The sequence below is a fragment of the Melospiza melodia genome, chromosome 21, assembly GCF_035770615.1.
Source record: "Melospiza melodia melodia isolate bMelMel2 chromosome 21, bMelMel2.pri, whole genome shotgun sequence".
Taxonomy (NCBI): Eukaryota; Metazoa; Chordata; class Aves; order Passeriformes; family Passerellidae; genus Melospiza; species Melospiza melodia.
Genome location: NC_086214.1, coordinates 14,125,147 through 14,140,596, shown reverse-complemented (window position 1 = coordinate 14,140,596; position 15,450 = coordinate 14,125,147). Strand labels below are relative to the sequence as shown.

At 50.1% G+C, this 15,450-nt stretch overlaps 1 protein-coding gene across 2 annotated transcripts in view; it reads left to right on the top strand.

Annotated features, from left to right (window-relative positions):
* Window positions 1-13,974, top strand: part of CLUH (clustered mitochondria homolog) — a 33,708-nt gene extending 19,734 nt beyond the window's left edge. For both annotated transcript variants that reach the window (XM_063174166.1, XM_063174165.1), the window contains exons 11-26: window positions 17-234; window positions 736-840; window positions 1,582-1,682; window positions 3,090-3,242; window positions 3,855-3,917; window positions 4,581-4,825; window positions 5,577-5,661; window positions 6,152-6,305; window positions 6,590-6,729; window positions 6,840-6,920; window positions 7,494-7,619; window positions 8,108-8,229; window positions 9,466-9,559; window positions 10,346-10,480; window positions 11,471-11,544; window positions 12,089-13,974. In XM_063174166.1, the coding sequence (XP_063030236.1) occupies window positions 17-234; window positions 736-840; window positions 1,582-1,682; window positions 3,090-3,242; window positions 3,855-3,917; window positions 4,581-4,825; window positions 5,577-5,661; window positions 6,152-6,305; window positions 6,590-6,729; window positions 6,840-6,920; window positions 7,494-7,619; window positions 8,108-8,229; window positions 9,466-9,559; window positions 10,346-10,480; window positions 11,471-11,544; window positions 12,089-12,257 (2,065 nt within the window). In that variant the 3' untranslated portion in view covers window positions 12,258-13,974. The remainder of the gene's footprint in view (window positions 1-16; window positions 235-735; window positions 841-1,581; window positions 1,683-3,089; window positions 3,243-3,854; window positions 3,918-4,580; window positions 4,826-5,576; window positions 5,662-6,151; window positions 6,306-6,589; window positions 6,730-6,839; window positions 6,921-7,493; window positions 7,620-8,107; window positions 8,230-9,465; window positions 9,560-10,345; window positions 10,481-11,470; window positions 11,545-12,088) is intronic.
* The last annotated feature ends 1,476 nt before the right edge of the window (window positions 13,975-15,450 follow it).

Genomic DNA, 15,450 nt, shown 5'->3' with positions numbered 1-15,450 from the left:
TTTCCCTTTGCTGCAGGTATCTCTTATTCATGAAGCTGGCTGCACTGCAGCTGATGCAGCAGAAAGCCAACAAGCAGGAGAGCTCAGCTGCGCTGGAAAATGGAGCCTCTGCAGAGAATGGTGCTGCAGACAGCGAGAGGCCCGAGTCAGAGGATGGGAAAATGGAGGACAGCGTGACTGGGCTGGATCAGGTGAAGGAGCTGGCGGAGACCATTGCGTCCGACGATGGAACAGGTACTTCATCCTCAGCACCAGCCCCTGCTGGGCTGGCACTGGTGGGAGCTGCGCCAGGCTGGGGGTTTGGGGTGACTGATGGTGGTTAAACAGGACGAGCACTGGCTGCCTGTCAGTGTTGCCTGGCCTCTCTGTTAGAGCTGCTCACACCCTGATGAATGACTTGCCCCTGCAGGCAGGGCGACTGAGGTGTCTGAACCCAGCAAGGTCACCAGCCCCTCAGCTCTTCCCTGGGAGCAAGAGCCCGGCCAGGCTGGCCTGTGGAGTGCAGGGCAGGGCTGGGGCCAGGGAGGTGGGGATATCCATGGGAGTTTTGGGTCATCTTATGTTCCCTTATTCAGACTTTTCAGCCATTCTCCTTTACAATTGATTGTTTTTATAATGGGTTTCTTTAGAATGTGCCATCATTGCTGTTTTTAGTAACAAAACTTAATTTAATAGCTAGGTCTGCCATTTCCTGAACTCCACATTCATTTGTATTCTGTTTTTTTCCTGCTCCAGTGGATCCCAAAAGCAGAGAAGTGATTCGGAATGCTTGCAAGGCTGTAGGCTCCATTAGTGACACATCATTTGATATTCGGTTTAACCCAGATATTTTCTCACCAGGTACGTGTACCCAGAGCTGGGACCAGCCTTTCTGAGGGTGGCTGTGTCCAGCCAGCTGCAGATAAACACTGTGCTGTAGCCAAGACTGCTGCTGGTTTTGTTAGGCTGGGCAGGGTGCAGGGCCCTCTGTGGAGCACGGAGATGCAGAGGAGAGGAAGCAGCAATGGACTGCAGTGCTGGAGCTGCCAAGGGGAGCGTCTCCCACCCTCGGGGGGAGGGCTGTGGGTTGCTGCCAAGAATCCTCCTGTGATTCTCCATCATCCCAGCTGTGAGACCATGTGAAAAGAAGCAGAGGGAGGGAAAAAATCAAATTTGATCCTCATGTAGTAGTTTACACAAAAAATAACACTTGTGGTTGAACGACTGATGTTAGGACCTCAGTGAAGGGCTGGGTTTGTTTTAGTAACATTTCAGTGAGCAGTCACAGTGCCCTTTTACATGCACACATCAGGCACAGGCGTGAATTTCCATTACTTGGAGCCATATTTTTTATTGGGAAATTGAGAAGCTCCCAGAGTGCTTCCTGGGGTGAATACTGGGGCAGTGAGCAGGCACATTGCAGGAGAATGGCCAAACCATTGAGTTTGAGCAGCCCAGCCACTGCCTGAACACAGCTGCTAATGCTTTTGCCATCAGAACATTTATAGTTTGAGATAAGTTTTTGAAGCATCCAGCATTCCAGGGAGACAGTTAGGTTTCCGTGAGTTGCTGTGGTTGATGTTTTCTCTTGTCCTCTCCCAGGTGTTCGCTTCCCGGAGTCGAGCAGAGAGGAGGTGCAGGATCAGAAGCAGCTGCTGAAGGACGCTGCTGCGTTCCTGCTGTCCTGCCAGATCCCAGGCTTGGTAAGGACCCCAGAGCCAGTAGTGATGCTGCCCTCAGAGCTTGGCTGCTCTGAGCAAGCTGGTGACCGCTGGGACAGCAGCTTTACCTGAGCAGCTGCAGGCTCTGGCACTGCTGGGGGACCACCTGGAACAGCATGAGCATTGCGTGCAAGGCACAAGGGGTTTTCCTTTGCCCATCTTACATCATGGCACGATTTTCTCACCTCAGTCCAACAAAAAAAATTTGGCACTGGCAATTAAAACTATTGCTAAGAGTTTGGGACAATAGAGATCACATAAGCCATCCTCCCTAGCCCTGGGCATCCTTCACAGCTTATTGTTTTAGCTGACCCTGGCTGTGACTCAGTCAGTGAGTAATAATTTGAAGTGAACTGGGAAATTGTTTTAATTAATAGCAGTCATTAAAAACTCCTTCTGTAAGTCTTAATAATTTTGGACATTACCCATGCACCTGGCCACATAAGAAGTCCCAGTTTCTCCCTTCCTGGGATGCTTGCTGAATTGATGGCTTATGCAGCTGTCAGAGCAGGCACTGGAACTGGCAGGGGAGAATTCATGAGCTCTACTCCAAGGGGTCCAGGAGTTGTTGGTCTTGTGTTACAAGAGGGTTTTCTTTGTTGGAAAGTTTCTTCTGAATTCTAACTCCACTAATTCTGTAGTCAGCACAGCCTTCAGAACCAGCTATTCAGTCTTTAAACAAAAAGGAAGTAAGTGAGTCAGAAAAGGGCTTGGTGATTGTTGATTACAAGGTAGTTGATACTGCAGTATATAAACCCAAAACACTGCACAGGCCTGTGTGAGAGCAGGTTGCAGACCAGCTGCTGTAGCAGGTAGTCCTGTGCATATCAGAGAGGAGCTGGTGTTGCTCCGTGACGTGAATTAAACAACAGTTTATCAGCACTGCAGCACAACTTAACATGCAAGTGCCATTTGTCCTTATCAGCTATGTGTGCACAGCTCCACGTACTCTTAATTGGAAATGGCAATTAGTGACTGTGGGGCCCTTAAAGAAGGGTCAGCCTGCTAGTTGCACAGGTAGGAGTGTTTTGCCTCTGCCTCTGAGAGAGTGTAGTGCTGCTCCTTCCCTGCTGAGACAGAGGAGCGAAACTGGCCCCAGTGGCAAGGACCTGGCCCAGACTGGGCTGGCTACTGCAGGTGTTCCCCCTGCCTGTATTACCACGGTGGTCCCTGGTGTTACAGCAGGTGTTACTCACCAAAAGAGTCTTGTTTGGGGTCAGGGCCTCCTTTCAGGGCAACCCTCTGCCCCAGGTAAGGAGGTGTCTGAAGTAGCATTGGGGAATGCCTGTCCTGCCTCTTGGTGTGGGTTTTTTTTTTAATATTTTTTAAAATGGAAGTTCTTTCCTTTGTGTTTGTCTTCGGTAACCAAAGTCTGTATGCACCCTGCAGGTGAAGGACTGCCTGGATCACACGGTGCTCCCCATGGATGGGGCCACCTTGGCTGAGGCCATGCACCAGAGGGGCATCAACATGCGTTACCTGGGCAAGGTGATCAACTTCATCACCAAGACCCCTGGCCATGCACAGCTGGATCACATCTTTGTAAGCATCAGGCTTAACATCAGACAGTTCAAACCACTCTGGCATCATTTGTCCCAAGGAGATTCCCACTTGGCCAGTTGTTCTCTCTCTGTAAAAATAAACAGCTTCAACAACAGGGGAGGAGGGAGGAGGACCTGTAAGTGGTGGTTGGGGAGGGTTTTTTCCCAAATCCTTAATGGATTTCATAGTGTTAGGAACTGTAAGTATCTTTTGGGGTAGAGAATTGCTTCAGGGATTCCCAGATGTAATAGTGAGTAACACAGTTGGATTTTCAGCCATGTATTTTTTAAGCCTCTAAGACACATCTGGGCTTTGGATCAAACCCTGAAGTGTTGTGAGTGTGGCTGCCCAGGAGCAGGCAGGGGCTGGGCTGTGGCAGCCCCTGAAGCACTGCTGGAGCTGTGCTGAGCTGCACCCGTGGCTTGTGGGCACAGAGGTGCCAGGGGCTCCTCCCTGGCCTCCAGGAGGGCTGTCAAATGCTTTTGCAGTTCTGTGTTGCAGGGAGAATGGTGTATCTTCTGCAGATCTTGCTAAAAGACCATTTCAAAAGCCCAGTGTATTTTTCCATATTCTTGCCAATGCACTCAGTCTGTTCTTTATTCCTTTGGGTAGAAAATTGGAATCAGTGAATTGATCACTCGATCAGCCAAACACATCTTCAAGACGTACCTCCAGGTATGACCTGCAATCTCACCTCTTGCCTCCTGTGTCCTCCCTAATGACTTTTTTCCACAAACAGAGCTGTTTGGGGTTCTCCTCTCATTAGGCAGTTCCTGGGGTTGCATGGCAACGAGAAGTACAAGCTCATTAGCACTGAAATAGGTACAGGCCTGTATGTAAGGGAAAACAAGTTCCCACTTGAAGAAAGCTTTCCCGGAGAGCAATCATTCATGCTTTTCCTCCCCAGATCCTCACTCATTATGTTGGAGGCTTTTAAAAGTGAAATCACAGCTTGTTTTCCTTGTAGTACTTTTTCCTCCTAAACAGTGTTGCTTTTGCTCTTCTAAGAAGCCTTTTTAATTGACTCAACACTACATATCCTGGTAGGCTGTATTCACACACAACCTAGCAATACACCTGGCTTGGTTCCAGTGCCAAAACCTTCTCTGTCCCAGGTAGCAGCCCGAAGTGTATATGCCTGCACTACATTTCTGTGTGTAGGCACACACTTAATCCTACGTTGTCTGTGCTAGTGCCGCTTGGACATGCTGCCTTCCTGTCCCTGTCGTGGAAGGTGGCCCTGTTTGTCTAGGACTGGGTGTGTGTGGGGCTCGGGGCTGGAGCAGTGCTGTGGGATGGCAGATGTCTCTCCTGACTGACTCTGGTGTTTCCCTGTAGGGTGTGGAGCTGTCAGGTTTATCTGCTGCCATCAGTCACTTCCTGAATTGTTTTCTGAGCTCCTTCCCAAATCCCATTGCCCATCTTCCAGCTGATGAGCTGGTCTCCAAGAAGAGGAACAAGAAACGGAAAAACAGGAACCTTGGCAATGCTGATAACACTGCCTGGGCAAGCATGACCCCTCAGGAGCTATGGAAGAATATTTGTTCAGAAGCAAAGAACTATTTTGATTTCAGTCTTGAATGGTAAGTGGAGCAGGTGACCCTGGCTTGTCCCTGGATTCACCAAACTTCTGTAGCTCTTGTTCATTAACAGGACCTCCCTTTTTTATTTGTTTTCTGTTTGCATAAAATTAAGTCCCTTGAGGGACTTAAACAGATCTTTAATGGAAAGAAATTGGGCAAAGAGTAGGAATGGGGAAGTGAGACTTTGAATCAGATGAAACCTATGATGCAAAGGCAGCCATGAAAAGCAGAGGAGGAAGGTAAACCTTTCCTAAGGGTACATAAGGGATCAGAAGGTGAGGAGCAGAAGTAACATAGTCAGAAGATACTTGTCTATATCAACAGTGATTTAGGCTGAAGGGAGCTTCGGCTCCAGAAAAAAGGACAACTGCTCCAGTACATGAGCAGAGATGGCAAATAAGGAAGGGGCTTCCAGTTTAGCACTCTCAATGAAGGGGTCCAAGAGAAAAACCAACTTTTGGCACTTGGACAATGATCATCCCCTCGCACAGGGACTGCTCTCTCCTCACCAAGAGCTGAAGGTACTCAGCCCAAACACTGCAGTGGGCTTTGAGAACACACACAGGATTTCTGTAAAAGCACTGCTGTGCTCTAGAGGCTTTCACAGACCGTGGGCAAACTCTGCAGTGTTAGTCCTTGGTTTGGGTTAGACCTGGCTGTACAGGGACCTGCGCCTCACATACCCACAATGGAGCAATGGCCTTGAGCAGAAACTCCCCTGAGAGCTGAAGCTTGTGTGTACTTTCTGCAGTGAGAATGCTGACCAAGCAGCTGAAGTGTATAATCTACAGAAAATCACCCTGCTCCGTGAAATCTCCCTCAAAACTGGAGTCCAGGTAAGATCCACATCCTCCCTCCCTTGCCATCATGTCCTGTATTGAGGAACATGAAGAGTAAATGCAATGTGTTTTGCAGGCACAGCACAAGCCCCAAAGGGTCTTTGTGGTGTCCATGTTGGAATACAGGTCCCAGCTCTGAGAAACAGATTTCTGATCCAGTTCACTCTTTGAGTAATAAACTCGCTAGCATGTCCCTTGGAAGAACAGCTAGCCTCAGTATAATTGCACTGCCTTCTCACTCCTCTGTGGGCTGTGGGACAACAGCTGGAAGAGCTCTCCTGTCACAGGTTCAATGTTGTCACTGTGGTGCCATTTTGCCATGTACAGGTGGTGGTGCACACCTACATCTGACCTTGGAGACTTCTGTCCCAGGTCATGGTACAGGAGATGTTTTGACTGTGATTTCACACTCAGAATTTTGCCCCTGTTCTTGCCAAGTGCCTATGGCAGTGGTAACTGTGCCCTCCACTCTTTTTGGTCCCTCCAGATCCTGCTGAAGGAGTACAACTTCGACAACAGGCACAAGCCCACTTTCACAGAAGAGGATATTCTTAACATCTTCCCTGTAGTGAAGCATGTAAACCCCAAAGCCTCCGATGCTTTCCACTTCTTCCAGAGCGGGCAAGCAAAAGTTCAGCAAGGTACAGATCCCATGTGCCTCTGCCTCTCATGATGATCCCTGATAATGGGAAGAGCAGGGTATTTGGGGCATGGCCACCAGGACACTGCTGCCAAGCCTGGTGTCCAAGATCTCCTCCTGCTATAAATCCACCAGCAATGAGCAGGGATGGGTCAGGGCAGTGATATCCTGCCCTCAGGGCAGTCACCTGTGTCTGTGTATCCCACCGTTGGTCTCACTTCCTGTCTCCAGCAGTGCTAGAGGTTCTTTTATATGTACATACATATGGATATACTTTCTTTTCAGGTTTCTTGAAGGAGGGCTGTGAGCTCATCAATGAAGCCTTAAACCTGTTCAACAATGTGTATGGTGCTATGCATGTAGAAATCTGTGCCTGCCTGAGGCTGCTAGCTCGGCTCAACTATATCATGGGAGATTACTCAGAGGTAAGCAGGGGCTCTGAGGGGATCGCCTCAGTGCTCTCAGTCCTTCCCCATGCTTGCTCAAGCTCACAGCGTGGTGTGACTTGCCCTGGGTTCTGTTCTGTTCTGTTCAGGCCTTAAGCAATCAGCAGAAAGCGGTGCTAATGAGTGAGAGGGTCCTGGGCATCGAACATCCCAACACCATCCAAGAATATGTGAGTATGGGGAGCTGGGGAGCAGCAGCACCTCAGGGGTCTGGCTGCAGTCTGAGAGCCTTAGTTCATGTCTGCAGCTGGAAAGCAGTTGCATTTTCCCCTCTTCTGCAGCTTTCCTTCCAGAATTCTCCACTTCATCATCTTTTATGATCCTGCAAAGTGAAAAGCTGAGTGTGTCCTGTGTGCTCACCATTTGTCCTGCTTAACCTAGGTTTCTACTGTTTGTCGGCTGCATATTTATTTAGATATAGTAATTCTCCTGGCTTCAGCCCTGGGCCTATGTCAAAAATTAATAGAGGAAAGAATCCCCTCCAAAACACAGTCAGAATATGACATACATATATAAGTCAGGTTAGAAATATTCTGCAAGGGGTGTTAAGAGAAACTGAAATAATACACACAGCTTCCTCAGTGCTGTGTCCTCAGGAACACCTCAGTGGACTGTGCATCATTTCAAAGTGACTGAAGTCCTTCTTCAACCAGTGAGGAAGACTTCTTATTCATGCAGCTAAGGAAAGGCGTGGAGAGATTAGTTTCCTTTACATTAATGCTGGGTGCCTTCTCTTGTCCTAGATGCACCTGGCTCTGTACTGCTTTGCAAACAGCCAACTCTCCACAGCACTGAACCTGCTGTACCGTGCACGCTACCTCATGCTGTTGGTATTTGGGGAGGATCACCCAGAAATGGCACTCTTAGATGTAAGTAATTTGTTTAGGAATCTTCAAGTTCCTAATCTCTGCGAAACCGCTTGGCCTTCAAGATGCCCACATGATGGCTGTTTAAAGCAAACATTTAGGCAGTGCTTTTCCTCCCTGGTTGTTGCTGGTTGGTGGCATGAGATGAAGGAAAAAAGGCGTTTGACACTTTAGCTGGGAGGGTGAGCCTCTGTGCTGAGCTCTGCACTGGGATACTGCAGATGGTTTTGAGACATGTAATTCTTAGGAAAAGTTCTTTGTTTATTGTGTTCTTGTTGCACCGGCATAAACTGGAGAGTCTGTTACCTCCCTTGTGCCTGGATTGTTTGGGCCATGGGGGACGATGGTCCCTGTCCCGTGTTGCTGCTGGAGGGACTGGCCAGGGTCACAGCCCCTCTGGCAGTGGCACACCTGCGGGGTCCCACTGTTCACAGAGCAGGAACTGCCGTGTCAGTGTGTCTTTCCCAACGCCTGCTTGGTTCTCTGCACAGAACAACATTGGCCTGGTGCTCCATGGGGTCATGGAGTATGACCTGTCGCTGCGGTTCCTGGAGAACGCCTTGGCCATCAGCTCCAAGTACCACGGCTCCAAGTCTCTGAAGGTTGCACTGAGGTGAGGCAGGGTGGGGTGCTGGGCTGGGTCACTGCTGTCACAGTGAGCACACTCACTGAGCACTCACATGGGGAGGGTCTGGGCTTGAGAACTGCATATTCAGTCTTGTCCCAGAGCCAAGGTCATGGTGCACAATCCAAGTTTATTTCAAAAGATGGAGATCCATTGTTCTTAAGGTTAATGGGGAGATCTGCTGTGATGCTGCTTGCTCAAAAACTCTGTCAAGATAAGCCTGGTCCCTGTGGACTCTCAATAGAAAAATGTATGTGGGAAGTAAAGGTTGGAGAGCTGGTAAGGGAATTACACTAGGAGACAGGGACAGTATGTTAAATGCTCATGTTTAATTGTTCCAGCCCTCAGGGAGGGATCTTTGAGAATCATTTAATGTGCTTTTGTCTCTTGCCATAAAGTTCTGTGTTTGAATAAAAACCCTGAGTGGTTTCTGTGTGTTCCCAAGGGAGCTGGGACTGGTGACCCCTGTAGGATCTGCTCCCAGTGCCCACTGCTGCAGTGCTGGATGCCCTCTGTCCTTCAGTGCAGAACTGGTTCTGTCAGCCAGGCATGGCCCACTCCCAGTTCTTGCTGCCACATTGCAGCCATCTGTTCTCCATCAGGCTGCAAATCAACCTGATTAAACACCTGCAAGAGCCTGCCTTGTTTTCCAGTGGCTGATGAATGTGCAGGCTCCAGAGACTCTTCAGCTGTCCCTCAGTGGCACTGGGGTGTTTAGAGAGACCCGTCTCCTCCCACAGAGAAACACTGCCAAATCCAGCAATTTCTTTTTCGTTCCAGAAGCACTAAGGCCAACAGTCCAAGCCAAGTCAGCTCTCCCAGCTGGCAAGAGCCCAGAGGACTCAGGCCTGGCTCTGCCTGAGGGCTGCAGCCTTCCTCTCCAGTTAATAAATCCAGCCCCAAGGTATTCCCATGGATCTGCCTCTCCCTTCAGTTCACTGTTGTGGCCTTCTGTCCTGCACCCAGGAAAGCTGAAGATGCCCAGCTCAGTCTACCTCTGTAGGTCACTTCTCAGCATTCCAGCTAAAATCCAACCTAATTAGTGTAGTATTTGAATCCTCAGCTGGGCTGGGAAGAAGTAACTCCCAGGGTGATGCATTCAGTCTCCTTTGACACCTGTGTTAAGACTTTCAGCCCAGACACTGATGGCACAGTCACGCTCACTGCAGCACAGAAATGTTTTTTTCTTCAGAGAAGTGACTCGGCCCTTTTTCCTTCCCTCAGCCACCACCTGGTTGCCCGAGTGTACGAGAGCAAAGCAGAGTTCCGGTCGGCTCTGCAGCATGAGAAGGAAGGCTACACCATCTACAAGAATCAGGTGATGAGTGGCCCCACTGTGCACTTGGGAGCTGTCACTGCAGGGCCAGAGTTGAGCAGTTCCGCTGCAAACCAGTGCCCAGCGTGGGCCTTGGGGAGGCCTTTCCTACAAACAGCTCTGAGCAGATGCCAGGGAGTACTTGTAGGGCCAGGGCAGAATTGCTGCCCTGTGCAGTAGCTGCTCACTGCTATGCCAGGAGTCTTTGCTCAGCTTCCTGCAAATGTGTCCACGCTCTACCCATGGCTGGACGAGCACTTCTCTTGTGGCATGGCCCCACGTTCTGGTGGGGCTTGGAAAAAACTGGTCTCTTCTCATGTTTTGTGCCACTAGTCTTTAAATACCAGCTCCAAACTGGTTTGGTAGTGAGCTCTCAGCTGCTGAGCTCCCAGGCTGCTGCTCAGTGAAACTCCTGCCCCAGCCCGGGGCTGTCTGAACACGTCTGTGGCTGCACGGGGTGACTCAGCTGAGCTGGCTGAGGGCACAGCCCAGTGTGGGGAATGCTGGAATACAGGTCCAGGTGGGGGGGATACTGCTCCTGGAAGAAGAGCCCAGTGCAGGGAATGCTGCTCACCCAGCAAATATGCTCCCACTTGATGAAAACCTGAAATGTTGATAAGAAGGTTCCCAGAGGAATTGTTTTACTTTTTGAATGCCAAGGCAGGTAAAGTCCATTTTGCTGAGTTCCTGTAGGGATGCTGAGCTGGCAGCACCCAGGTGTGTTCCCTGGGCAGGGTCCTGCTCTCCCTTGTGATGTTGAACCTTTTCTTTGTTCCTGTTTCCCATCAGCTCGGTGAACACCATGAAAAGACCAAAGAGAGCTCTGAGTACTTGAAATACCTGACACAGCAAGCAGTGGCTCTGCAGCGCACAATGAACGAGATCTACAAGAACGGCTCCAATGCCAACATCATGCCCCTGAAGGTAACCCAGAGCTCTGGGGATGGTGCTCTGCCAGGTGGAGCTGTGTCCAGCTGCTCCTGAGGGACACGGACTGTCAGGAGGGGGTGGCAGTTGTCCCTTGCTAGGGCAGTGGCTCAGACACAGGCTGGTGTCACCTGTGTGGATGGAGCACAGCATTGCAGGGTGCCTGGGGAAGCAGCAGGGTGCAGGGACAGCTCCTGGGCTGAGAGCCTGGCACGCCTGCCCACAACCCTGCCCTGCTCTGACTCGCTGCCAGGCAGCAGGTTGCTCAACCCAGAAAAACTTCAGTTTCCTCATCCTCAAAAATGCTGTCATCTTTTACCAGATGCTTTGTTCTCCTTCCAGGGATGTTGTGGTTGGGGAGGCTGGGCAGGCAGCACAGAGGGGCTGTCAGGTTTACCTTACATGGAGCAGCAATGACTAACCTTCCTGGGCCAAACCCAGCCGCTCCTGCCTGCCTCCAGACCTGGCAGAGTACCCGGCCTGTGCCATGGGTGCTCTCCCTGCCAGGCTGTACCCCAGCAGATTGGGAAAGAAGGTTCCAGCTGCAGGGAGGACAGAGTGGGACAATGTTCTGTGTGTGGGTGTTCTCCCTGTGGAGAACTGGCAACAGACCTGAGGAGTTTGTGGCAATGAAGGGAGAACAAGAACCTTGAATCAAAAGTCCAGGGATTTGTGGCCAGTGAAGAGGCTCAAACCCATAAAAACATCACTAAAGGGTTTACCCTTGTTAAAATACTTAAAGGAGGGTAGAAAACCCAACACATTTTGGAACTGGCACTGTGATGTATTTAACTGAAGTCCTGCAGGGTTCAGCCGGAGCTCCCTGCAGGGACTGGTGGGGAAGCTCTAGATGGTGCTTTCAGGCTTACAGATATACAGAGGTGATAATGTAAATGATGCCGTTTTCTCAACTGTTGGTAAAGAGACATGTTTAGCAGTTCAGTGTGCTCTCTAGGTTCCTAAAACTTCTTTTCCCTTGTGATGTAGTTCACAGCTCCCAGTATGGCCAGTGTCCTGGAGCAGCTGAACATTATCAATGGAATTCTCTTCATTCCACTAAGGTACAGTGATTCTTCTGGGTTGTGCCTTTAGAAATCAAATCTGCACTGCCTTGGTTCACAAAAGAGCACAAACCAGCTCCCCAGAATTTGTTTGTTTTAGCCAAGATCTCAACTGAGGCCTTGATTAGCATCATCAAGACCACTGCAAGCAGCAGGACTATTAGATTTTTTTTTTTTTTTTTTTTTTTTTTTTTTTTAATACTTGTTGAAAATTTGATTGGGATGATGGTGGAAATAGATGACCTGAGCCAAGACTGTTGTTCTAAGGCTGCACATATCATTGGTGGTAAAAAGGCAGCTGGAGGCTGCCTGGCCATCAGCGAGATGAACCCCCTGCTCTGTCCCAGCCCCACTGAGGGAGCAGATCCTGGTGCCTCTTTGTTCAAACCCAGCCAGCAAACTGGGCCCTGGCTGTGCTCAGGCATGGCTGAGCTGTGGGGGAGGGAGGTGCAAGCAGTGTTCCCCCAGTGAACATGACCTTGTCCTGCTTCACCATTCCCACACCCAGTCTCATGTCTGCTCCCCTTCCTGCTTTCCCCTTCAGCCAAAAAGACTTGGAGAACCTTAAAGCCGAGGTGCAGCGACGCCAGCAGCTCCAGGAAAGCATGAAAAGTGGGGAACAGCTGGAAGCAGAGGACAAAGCTGTGGAGGAGAAAGAGGCTGAGCCGAGCATGCCTTCTGCTGCCATCCCCTTAACACAGAGCTCTGCTTAACGTGTACCTCGCTTTAAAAAAAAAAGTTTAAACCACCCTTTTCTGAATCTGGCCCAGGGCCTTAGCCGCCCTCGGAGCAGCTCCTCCTTTTTGACAATGTTATTGCACTGGTACAATTAATACACAATGCAAAGAACTAATCTGAGCAATGTAATCTGTGTGCCCAAGGCTGTGTCTGCCACGCGAGGGGAAGTGGCCGGAGGCAGCACAGACCCGTCCTGGCGCGCGGGGCCCTCCTGCCGTGTGTGTGTCCGTGTCGTGTGTGTGCGCAGCAGTTATTTCTACTTTGTACATATGAATTCCAAATGAACTGTCTGGAGGAATGTAACATTTCTCAGGTCATTTTTATGTTGACTAAGGACACTGCTTTGCTAAACCAGTAAAGAACCAGCCCCATCACTGCTCCACGTTCTTGTAAAACGTGGATTCCAAGCCAAAAGATTCATTTCCCCCCAGTCACTATTCAAGCTTGGGCTGAGAACAGCCATATTTGAACAGTCACTGAGATGACTGAAGCCTGTGACATGTGGAAGTGGGGGATGTACAGCATTTTCTACATCAGGATATAGCCATGGGATCCCTTTAACCATTTTTTTCTATGTTTGGTTGACAGTTTGGCAATTCAGTGGGGTTTTGTAACATTCACATTCTAATTTTCAAGGTAAAGATATAGATAGATATATATATATAGATATATATATATATATAGATATATTATATTCACCCTTCCACCTCTGCCTCTGCTTGCAGCTGAGTAACTTGGGATACTGTATCCAAAGAGTGAGGGCTTGATCTTTAAAAAAGCGCACAAACTTCCATTGCAGTGGAAACCCCAGTGCCTCGGTGAGGTGGGAGTGCAGCAAATGAGGGCTGAGCTAAGGGGAGTGAGGAGGCTATCACAGCCCTATGTAAGGGCAAGGGAGAGGGCAGGAAAATTCAGAAATAGAGACCTGGTATCATTTGCAACAGGAGCTGTTGACACAGAGCTGAGGGCCCTGAACCTGACAGAATCACAACCAGAAAGTACCAGGTTTTGGGGAAGGGGTTTAAATAAAAACTGAAGTTCCCCCAGCACTGAAACCTCTGGCCAGTCCCTTTGCCTCTGGCATTTTTGCTCACTGGTTTTGGGACTGGCACTGGGAGCTGCCATTGCTGGCAATGGACGGTACGGAGCTGCCATTGCTGGCAAGTGCCACTAAAGAACTCCTCCTGTCCCCTTCCCTCCCACACACATCCTGTGGGGTTGTCACTGTCCTCCAGCAGGTAAGACGTGGCTGCTGCAAGCCCTGGGATGCCGACAGAGTTGAATGTCCCATTTTCCAAGCAGATCAAGCTGTAGAAGAAGGTTGGGCTGGCCGCAGCTGGTGCCCAGCCTCTCCCTGCCTCGCGTTGTCTGTCCTGGATCGTGCCCCGTGCTAATCCGTGCTGCTGCTCTTACTGACCTTGGAGCCAAGTGCTGTCCCTGTGCTCTGTACCCTCGGTTTCCTGTCTGACCCTACAGGTATCTGTAACTCGGGGCTGGGCGGGGGGAAAGGAGGGAGCAGCCTCTGAGGTGCTGGAGACATCAAAGCAGAGTCTTCACTGCAAATGAACTTGCTCCTACTAGAAAAATTCTGAATTTCCTGGAAAGCAATCAATAAATGACTACAGTGCATCTTTCCTACAAGATTTTTCTTTTACTAGTGTCTTACAGTCCATTAAAAGCTTTTTAAACTCCTGGAGGTATTTTTTTTGTTTCTTTACTGTTTGGTGGAAAGTGTTGGTACCAGCACTGCAGCCACCACTCCTGTTCCTTTGAGCAGGAGCTGGGGGGAGAGAACAGGACCAGCTGACCCAGAGGCTTTAAAAGCTGTAAATCAGTACCAGAGTCACGACCCCAGCCCAGAGGGGGTAGGACCCACAACCTCTGCTGTCAGAATCCATTTGTGCTCCGGGAGATGAGTCACTTTGCCCTCTCATCCAGGGGAACTGTGGGAGCAGGGACACAGCTTTGGGGATGTTGTACCCATGTGAATTGAGGCTGAAGGAGACAAGTCCTGGCTACTGAGGCTCCACAGCTAAGCAGCTCCAAGGACAATGCAGGCTGGTAAGTAACTGCATTTGCCAACATCTGTCTGTACCTCACTACCTCTTTCGGGTTCTGGAGGTTCTCATTACTCTGTTCACAAGTTCTTAAAACACGAGTGTAAAAACTGATTCAAATGGGCCCTGGGACCCAGCTGAGCTGGAGGCAGGCAGGTACTCAACCTGTTCACTGAAAAATGTGCCAGTGCCCATCAGTGCTCTAGTGGGACTGGAAACACCTCAGAGCTGCTGTCAGTGCAGCACTGCTGCACGAGCAACAACTCACCCAGCTAAGGGGGAAAATTAAATTTAACTGCCCACACTTCTTGCAACTCCCACCTGAACCTGCCTTGCGTTCCCTGTGAGAAGCTCACTGCTTGTGGACATACGAGGCTTGCCTTTCAACCCTGACCCCAAAAACCACTTCTGTGCCACCCTGTCACCCCATCTGGGATAGCCCATGCATGCGCTGGCTCTGGCAGAACCCAGACTCAGTTTTTGTCCCAAATGCAAGTGAGTCTTATCCAAATGTCGATCCCGTGTCTGTTCCCACTGCAAAGTACCACCCTACCAGCTGCTCCCACAGACCTCAGCTGGCAGGAGGGCCCTTTCATTCTCTCCCCACATCAAGCTCACAAGCACATCCGTGCTCTTCCATTATGAAGACGTGCCCATTCCAGTTCTGGCCACTGACCCATCTCTAAACGGTACTTGAGGCAACCGGGGCCAAGCCACAGGGAAAATTAAGCCAAAGCACACACAGGCACAAACCCTAAGAGCAGAAGAGATGTTGCCAGAAGCACCCAGTGCCGTGCTGCCCCACAGCCAGAGCGATTGCCCCGAGGGTGGGCAGCACCGCCCCTGGCCCCAGCACGAGCGAGGAGCAGTGAAGGCAGCTCCTGTCTGCGGCACACACACAGCGTCAAGAGAAGGGAAAACCCCACCAAACCCAACCCAGCCAGGCCTGGCCTGTGCCAGGAACAGGGATAAGGCTCTCCTGCCCACCTCTGAGTCCAGCTTAGCCCACCTGAACATTTCCTGCAGCAACTCGTTCGATCGGATCAAACAACAAAACCTCTCACTACTCCAGCTGCCATGAACCAGCTCAAAACCACTTTCTGCAGCCTCA